Genomic DNA, 9,165 nt, shown 5'->3' with positions numbered 1-9,165 from the left:
CATAGTCCACAACTTCTGTAGTTTTAACTTATTTTAATATATAAATTGAGTGAAATCATCAAACGTTTGAATGACTTGCCAGTGACTTGTGACCCAAGCTACGACTTGAATTGACTTGCTTGACATAAAGTAGTGACTTGACTTGACGTGACTTGCTTTTCACAAAATTGACTTGGACTTGCTTGAGACTTGAGGTTAAGACTTGAGAATTGCTTGTGACTTGCACATGTGTGACTTACTCCCACCTCTGAAAATATCACACAGTATAGCTTTAAGTAGCCTAATGTATTCCTGTGATGGCAAAGCTGAATTTTTAGAAGCCATTAAGTTTCACATGATCCTTCAGAAATTATTCTCAATGTTGAAAACAGTTGTGCTGCTTAATATTTTTGTGGAAGTGGTGATACACTACCATTAAAATTTTTGGGCTAAGTAAGAAAAAAAAAGATATGCATATTACTTAGAGTAATTTTCTCAATGGCGGTCAATTCTAAGCACAAGAAAAGCTAAAATCGGGTTAAAGACAGAAAATGCTTTTTCCACAATAAGAAAACTTTATTTAATTTAATGTGAAAATGTAATTGTATCTCATTATGGAGGTCTTCGCAATACTTATCCAAGAATAAAAATCCAAATACATGACAGGCCTGAGCTTTGACAATTCTTTTTGTACACCACGTACAAACCACTGAAACCCGGTTGATAAATGCAAAGGTTTTTTTTTTTTTTTTTTTTTTCAGAAAACACGCAGCTCACCCATTTATTTGCATTTGTTTACAGCACAGTCTTGCCCTCAGCAATATGGCGGACGCGTTGACGTATCGTTCCAAAGCGGCCAATAGGGCGTCTATGTATTTATCATGTCTATGCCTAAACCCAGAGCCATATCTCTATATCTATATCTCTATATGGCTCTGCCTAAACCTACCCGTCATTGTAACCTTAATCAATGAAATAAGCTGCAGAGCGGGATTTCCGCATAGGCTAACTGGTCTGCGCCAGTGGGATTTTTTTTATAGAAAGATTAAAAATAAGGGAGAAAAACGGGAGGGTTGACAGGTATGGTGATTACTGATAGGCCGTCTGTCACCCGCAAAAAAACAATCAATCACATTTTAGAGACGGAGAAAATCATGCCCTGACTAACATTAACTATTTTCTACTCAAGGACTTTGACAGAAATGTAGTGGAGTAAAAAGTAAAATGTTTCCAGAAAAAATTATACTCAAGTAAAGTGCAGATACTCAAAAAGTGTACGTAAGTACAGTAGCCTTACTCAAGGAAATGTAGCCTACTTTGTTATCTCTGCCAGGTACCTGCATGACTCGTCATACAGAGAGAAGTAGCGTGATATCACATTCAGGTATAAATTCCTTTTAAATGAATTATTAAATGGTTTAATTATGGTTTATACATGCTAGTTTCCATGTCAGAGTTTCAGATAAATCTTTTCATTACTGGAGTTGCCAGTTTGCAAAGTTTCAAATGATTATTACTTGTTTATTATTTGCTTACTCATTTTCATTCACTCCTTCAAGTGGACTATAAAAGTGGACAAATGTAGGGAACATTGAAATGGTACATCAGAGCAAAGAATGCAAAAGAAGTGCTGTACTATTTTGAACACACCCATTTACAGTCATCTATCCTATATTTTCATTCTCGTAACTTCCTTCTCTCGTGAGTTTACGGGTGTTTGGACAAACAACATTCTTCTTTCACTTTTGGGGAAATCCAAAGGGGTGTCACTGTCGAGAAAGAAAAAAACAAGTTCTGTGTTTGTCAGAGACAAAGAGTGTGAAACTTTGCTGGATTGTAACTGACTCCGTCTCATTCAAGGTGAGTTTAACACTGTCTTTCTCGTGCGATCTGTAAATGATTTGTAAATGTAGATTGTAAATGTAGGCTAGATAAAGAATAATAATTGTGTCGTGGTGAAATCAGGTAATAATTGTATACTATATTTACTATATATACTATATTTCACTACAGACAGAGTAAAGTTAGGACAGGTAGGATACATGCAGCAAAGCAGAGGGTAGAGCCTCAATATGTTTTATTAAATGAATGAGGCAAAACAAAAGTTACAAGCAACAGCGACTGTGACCAAGTACAAGGGAAAACACATTATACACTAGGGCTGATGAATAGCAAGAAACAGGAACTAAACCAACTCAGGAATAGACAGATAGTGTTGCTATCTATTAGTTAAAACATTAGAGATTTCATTATTTTGTTATTATAGATTAAATAGCTTGTAATTTAAAAATTACAAAATTAAATGTAACCCTTGAATACAATTTATTTTAGTTATGAATGAATGCTATTTATTCATGAATTACAGAAAGCTAAATTGTAATTTGCTGGTTTAGTATGGTATCTATGGAAGCTTGTTTCTGCCACAGAATAAATATAACAGAATAAACATCTTGCAATTCTGTCTTTTTATCTCAGAATTGTTTTATATAAAGTCGCAATTGCAAGTTATAAAGTCAGAATTGCGAGATATAAACTCGCAATTCTGACTTTTTTTTCTCAGAATTGCATGTTTATCTCTTGCAATTCTGACTTAATGACACTCAATTGGGAGATATAAAGTCAGAATTGCATGTTAAAATTCAGAATTGTGAGATATAAATGCAATTCTGAGGAAAAGTCAGTCTTTTTTTCCTTAGAACTGGACTTTATAACTTGCAATTGCGAGTTTATATCACAATTCTGGCTTTATAACACGTAACTGTGAGTTTATATCTCACAACTCTCACTTTATAACATGCAATTCAGACTATCACGCAATTCTGACTTTATATCTCACAATTCTGAGAAATACAGTCAAAATTGCAAGATGTAAACTCGCAATTGTGAGATAAAAAGTCGCTGTTATCTTTTAAAATGTTTTATTCTGTGGCGGAAACAAGCTTGCATAGGTAATGTTTCCGCCAATGTTAAAATTAAAACTGCACCCTTGCCTGTAATGATACATTTATTTAAATACTTATACTTTGGCTGTACTCAAAATTAAAAGCAGTAAACACAAGAGCCATTATTACCTGTTGGAAGGTTAAACTCTCTTGTTTCTATCTACTCAGATTTGCAGGATGTCTCTGACAATGTCTCAGGGTGAAGGGGTGACAGTGATCACCATCACCTCAAACCCCAACAGCAAATGGCCGATACTGTGCCAGATCCTGGGCACTCTGTGTTACAGTCCAGTGTGTGCCGTGTCACAGCATGTGAAATCAAAGATGATGGGCATCTATACGGCGCTTGGGGTGAGATAGACGCAGAAACAGACATTACAACAAAAGGCTGAAATACACTACATGACTTTAGGCCAGATCTTTGCCCTGATTTTCAGCATTTGGAGTTGACAGGTTTTGCAGAAAATCGTGTATGATGGTGACCAGATTTTTTAAGCTTCAAGTCAGTGACCAAAGTCGCTTTAAGGCAAGTCATTTCACTCGGCGGCCATCTTTGAAACGTCTCTCAAGCAGCTATTTCAGTCATGCAAGTACAGCTCCTTTTTATATAGGAGGGAAACATCAATTCTCCAAAGCTGTTCACCAAGCTTACCATTAAATTTCATATTTGAAATCACCAATGAACCAGGTTTTTTTAGCTTCAAGTCAGAGTATAGCTGCTTTACCCCCATCGGGCCGAATGTTTTTAAGAACAGTGAGGAACGGTTCCAGTTTCCACTTGAGCTTGGTTCGGCACGGCATGATTACAAACCGTTCTCAGCCCGGTGTTCTCAGCACAGTTTCCTTAACCGTGCTGGTAGAATGAGTGTAGTGAGGTTGCCACTCAGAATTGTTCACTTGTCTGTTGTCTGGCTGCCAGTTTCTCTGTGGCTGGCCAAGCATGCTATTTGAGTGAAGTTAACACAAATGAATAATAAAATGAAAAGAAATATCTGATCATCCTCCATAACGTGGTCACTATTTACATCTCATATCGTCTGTAATTTTAGAACACGCATTGTTTTCATTTGTCTATTCTTATTTTTTTTCCAAATTTTCGTAGTGTTTTAAAATCTCTTCAGATTTTAAAAGTCGTGTAGTGTATTCCAGCCTTGACTATTTATCATATGATGATTAACTGATTGAAATATTGGAATAAAATAAAAGTAAATGGCGTTTTTTAAACATGACAAACATAGATTCTATATTTCAACACTGAAATACAAGTAATTAAACTGTATAACATTTTTCACACACTTTATGGACTTTATATTATGTTAAAAAGATGTGTTTTTCTGCTGACTCATTTATAAATGGTTTTCACCCATGGGTAAAACTCATACTTGTTGAGCTTCAATGATAAATTAAAGAAAAGTTATAAATGTTGGATTTGAGGCTAGATCTAGACTTTGAAATGCAATTGCATTGAAAGTGATGTAATGTAATTATTGGACAATGCAATGCAAAACATGTAATGATGTACATTTTGAGATTCATCACAATACAAACTGGTGTATAAATTGTTCTTTCATTCCATAGATTGTGCAGATTATAGTAGGAATCCTCAATATTTTGACCGGGATTTTATTTTTAAGCTTTGGGATACATGATCACATTATGATGTCTAATGTTCCAGTTTGGCTTGGTGGTGTGGTAAGAATTATTCCTCATTCTGCTTATTCTTGTGTTTCTAAATTGTGAAATAAGTTTCACAAAGTTAATCTGAATTAACAACCAGGGTGTTGTTAACATGAAGTTCACATTTTGATGATTTTCAGAATGATGGGAAGTTTGCTGATTTTCAATACTCTAATTAATCTTGTCTGAACTTTCGATGGACAAATTTGAAGAATTTTTTTGCTTTTATTTTAGTTCCTTCTAGTTGGAATCGTGTCTATTGTTGCAGCTCAGATTCCCAGTTATTTTCTGGTAGGTCTTTAACAGTCACATAGTATTCTACATTCAGACATCTCTGATTTGGAGAGGGTATTTTTAAGATGTCATTGTGATTTTATGTATTACAGAGTCTCGTCGCTGTGGTGCTGAACAAAGTCAGTGCTGTTCTGGCTATGATAGGCCTAGCACTGTATTCATGGGACTTGATGAGCTTTCAGGGTACTGAAGTTCAGTACTTTGAGCATATGAACTATGATGTTAAGGTAATTATCCTTTCTTTTATTTAAAAGGCTTTTATAATTGATTTGCTTTTTTCAGTTACAATTTCAAGTCACACAAAGACTCTCAATTAGTTGAAACCAAAGTCGCTTTAAGGCAAGTCATTTCACTCGGCGGCCATCTTTGAAACACCGCTCGGGCAGCTATTTCAGTCATGCAAGTACAGCTCCTATCTGTTTGAGTGGGGAAACATCAATTCTCCAAAGCTGTTCACCAAGCTTACGAGTAAATTTCATATTTGAAATCACCAATGAAATCCCATAATGCTCAAATCATGACGAAAAACTGCATTTGTCAGGCTGAACCAGCCAATGCGCGTGTGCAGTCATAAGTGGGCGTCTCAGAACAGTGACTGTTTCAACCCTATCTCACTGCAATTCGTACATATTTTACAAGGTGGCTAATTCGTACAAATTCATATGACCTCACTCGTACGAATTCGTAAGATTTTTGCTAAAAAGTACATATTTTATGAGTTGCCTAATTCGTATGAATTCATACGAATGACCTACCCCTGACTCCGCCCCTAAACATACCTGGATTGTAAACATAAATTGTACGAATTCATACGAATTAGCCACCTCGTACTCACACAGTGTTGGACAGTTTCTAAAGCAGCTGGAGCTTCTAACGGCAGCTGCAGTGGCACAATGACTTTACCAATTACTGATTGGCTCTTTTACTTAGAAGGCGGGACTTATTCCGCCATATTGCGCGTTGCACTTTCTCTCATTCATAGTATTATGAGTGCACCATCTTTGTATATCTAAAGTCTTTGTTTATTTATGAATGTGGCCCACAAATCAATTTTCATTTTCTGGTTTGGCAAGAGTGTGCTAAGGGGTCTGTGCAAAATATGAGAGAGACAGAGAAAACAAAAAATATTTTACAAAATGTATTTTTAGGGCTGTCAAAGTTAACATGTAAGATTGAGATATTCATTTAAAGTACTTTTTAAATTAATGTTTATCATTGTAATACATAATAAAGCAATACTTTTTAACACATTTTCCAAATGTTATATTATTACTGATACATTTTAATTTTTTCATTTATTTGATAGCCCTATTTTTTAACAGTAGGGAAAAACATGCATCTTTCTATGGGAAAAAGCAGAAAAGTAATGAAATTAAAATGCTAAGTGATCATTTCAGTTTCCTTGAAACAAACATAAGCATATTTTTTTCTCTCCCTCTTTTCAGGTTTATCTAACGTTAGTCTAGATAAAGAGAGATACACTATCACTTAATACAAATGTTATATCTCCCAGATTTCCAATTTGCTTTGGCTTCAGTACAGTGACAAGTCACTTGGATTGAGACACTGTGTAGGAATCTGCTGTCAGATTGCTTTTATTCACTGACACGCTGATCTTTCCCAACTCTAGATGATCCGTGAAGGAGTGGATGTCACTATGATGATCTTTTCAGGCCTTCAGCTCTGTGTGACCCTCAGTTTCACTGTCCTGACTTTGAAAGAATTGTTTGTGTTTGACACGGGTGTGAGTGCAAAGGTGCGGTATTATCACTACTATTAAAACAGACCAACTGCAGTGTTCATGGTGATTTCAGAAAGCTGTTCAGTGGATTAATCTTTCTTTCTTTTTTGCAGTCTGATCTTCACTTTTACAAGCCACTTAAAGAAGAGCTCACTGTCAGTCATGTATGTTAGAAAATCAACATAAAAAAATCAAATATGCATTGTAGCGTTATATACATGTACAATATTTCTCTCTTATGGAATAGCAAAAATCTCTTTTTGCAAAAAGACAGCTGCTTTTTTTGAATCAGTGACTAATTTTCAGATTTTAATCTAATAAAGATATAAATGCTAAATGTATTGTGGCAAGATTGAGACAATAGCACTTTAAAAATGATAAATTACTGTTCATATGTTTGGACAGTCAATTTATATTAAAAACTGACTTTAAAGAAATTGATGTATTATTTCTATTTGACCCCTGCATATTAATGTCCCCGTCACAAACTGTCACAAAAAAAGTTGTTTTTTTTAGTTCAATATAAATAAATGTTACATTTCCATGAATGTTATATTTAGACATTTCTCCGGTTAAGGACACCATATTATTTACATTATATAATATTATACATGTCCATATTAACTTGTGTATGTTTTTAAACACTGATCATTAGTCATCAGATCCTCTATATACACTGCAAGTTTAATGATAATCGCAGGCTCTGAGATGCAACTTTCATTATATGCCTCCTCTCACCTGACTTGATTTATGTATTTCGCCCTCTCACATTCATGCCATGCTTTGAAACGCAGTGCGTTCAAGGCCAGAACTGAGCTACTAAACTCATTGTGAATGGTAAACATTGCCTGCCAATCTCATGCTCCAATTTAAATCGAATGTCTAAATGAAACTAAATCGATTGAATAGTTTTATCTCCATGCTAGAGTACGGATGCTTTCCTCAAGTAGGGCAAAAGAGATGCTGGCTCCCTCGAAACCTTTAACAGCTCGTGTTGTGGTTTATATCTTTATAGAACCTTAAAGCGTTCCGTCAGGCACTTCATAGAACTTTTTAGGTTTCACATCAAGGGATCATTTTATGGATTTAGTTTTAATTCATTCATATTTTATATATATATATATGGACCCTGGACCACAAAACCAGTCACATGGGTCAATTTTTGGAATTTGAGCTTTATGCATCTTCTTAAAGCTGAATAAATAAGCTTTCCATTGATGTATGGTTTGTTAGGATATAACAATATTTGGTCGAGATACAACTATTTGAACATCTGGAATCTGAGGGTGCAAAAAAATCGAAACATTGAGAAAATCGCCTTTAAAATTGTCCATTTATGTTGGCGATTGTGCTGCATTCACTCACAAAAATAAATGTTTTATATATTTACGGTAGGAAATTTACACAATATCTTCATGGAACATGATCTTTACTTAATATCCTAGCGATTTTTGGCATAAAAGACAAATCGATAATTTTGACCCATAAAATGTATTGTTGGCTATTGCCTCAAATATACCTGTGCTACTTCTGACTGGTTTTGTGATCCAGGGACACATATTTGAGGGTATTTCACTATTAGAATTGTTGTGGAATGCCTAAAAACACACAGTCTTGCACTTCTGGACTATTGCGGCGGAGCCATTATTTATTTTCATAAAAGCGCCTGTTATCATCTTCCCTCACATGCTGCAGGATCAAAACAGCACAAAGTCTTTTTGAAAGAAATTCAATTAGAAGTTTTCAGTCTCTATGTTTCGACCATATAGCTAGAATGTAAATGAATGGATGCCTCACAAAATCATGACACAAACCTAGAACTCGACAGGGATGTCCCCTGTCTCCTACTGTTTACTGATTATGTTTGATTATTATGAGTCTCTTGCTCAGGCAAACAGACAAGATGAGAAAATACTAACAATATACAAGCATATAAACCTTCTTTATGCTGCTGATACTAGTGTATCTGTTCAATCTTTAACCTAATTTGACCTTCAATGGTGTTTTGATGGTTTTTAGTGCATTTTATGAGATTATCTTACAGGTCGTATGAAGATATACAATGAAGATATATATATATTTATGTAAAAGACCTACAGTGGACATATCTTTAAAAGCCATTGAACCATTCAGGGTGTGACGTTATGCAGTGCACCATGGTTGTTACCATGTTATGATGCAACATTCACAATGATATTTTAATATTCTTTGTTTACCTAACTGTCATTGGCTTACATTACACCTCATTACACCTGAGTAACTTTTTCCAAATATATACTTTTTTTGGAATGATATATTCTTGTTTTAGCAAGAGCAAAATAAGAAACAATAAAAAGAAAATAAAGAGAAACAAGATATTTTTCACTGTTCGCTGTGATTTTATAATTCATCCATCAGAGAGTTCAAATAGGGAAAAGAATTGGATGTCACTCCTGAGCAATGGGACATAGTGTGCACTTCTCAGCACACTTCCACAAGCTCGAGAGTGTGGTGTGAGTTCTGTTGGAAATAGCAAGCACTTTTTTTTTTTAG

General features: G+C 35.0%; 1 protein-coding gene across 1 annotated transcript; it reads left to right on the top strand.

The window, feature by feature from the left end:
- The first annotated feature begins 1,330 nt into the window (after positions 1-1,330).
- On the top strand, positions 1,331-8,948 carry tmem176l.3b (transmembrane protein 176l.3b). The gene is made up of 7 exons (XM_079865591.1): positions 1,331-1,839; positions 3,090-3,272; positions 4,500-4,613; positions 4,833-4,889; positions 4,985-5,119; positions 6,523-6,648; positions 6,747-8,948. Exons 2-7 carry the CDS (start codon positions 3,099-3,101, stop codon positions 6,804-6,806), a joined length of 666 nt encoding a protein of 221 aa, XP_079721717.1. The 5' UTR covers positions 1,331-1,839; positions 3,090-3,098; the 3' UTR covers positions 6,807-8,948.
- Positions 8,949-9,165: the final 217 nt, after the last annotated feature.

The sequence above is a fragment of the Squalius cephalus genome, assembly GCF_949319135.1.
Source record: "Squalius cephalus genome assembly, chromosome: 3".
NCBI classification, from domain to species: Eukaryota; Metazoa; Chordata; class Actinopteri; order Cypriniformes; family Leuciscidae; genus Squalius; species Squalius cephalus.
The sequence above is the reverse complement of the archived record's forward strand: the minus strand, read 5'-3'. Positions and strand labels throughout refer to the sequence as shown.

Coding starts and splice junctions, on each gene's coding strand:
- tmem176l.3b (XM_079865591.1), top strand. CDS start 3,099: ATGTCTCTGACAATGTCTCAGGGTGAAGGGGTGACAGTGATCACCATC. Junction 3,273..4,499: donor GCATCTATACGGCGCTTGGG/GTGAGATAGACG, acceptor TTCATTCCATAG/ATTGTGCAGATTATAGTAGG. Junction 6,649..6,746: donor ACACGGGTGTGAGTGCAAAG/GTGCGGTATTAT, acceptor TCTTTTTTGCAG/TCTGATCTTCACTTTTACAA.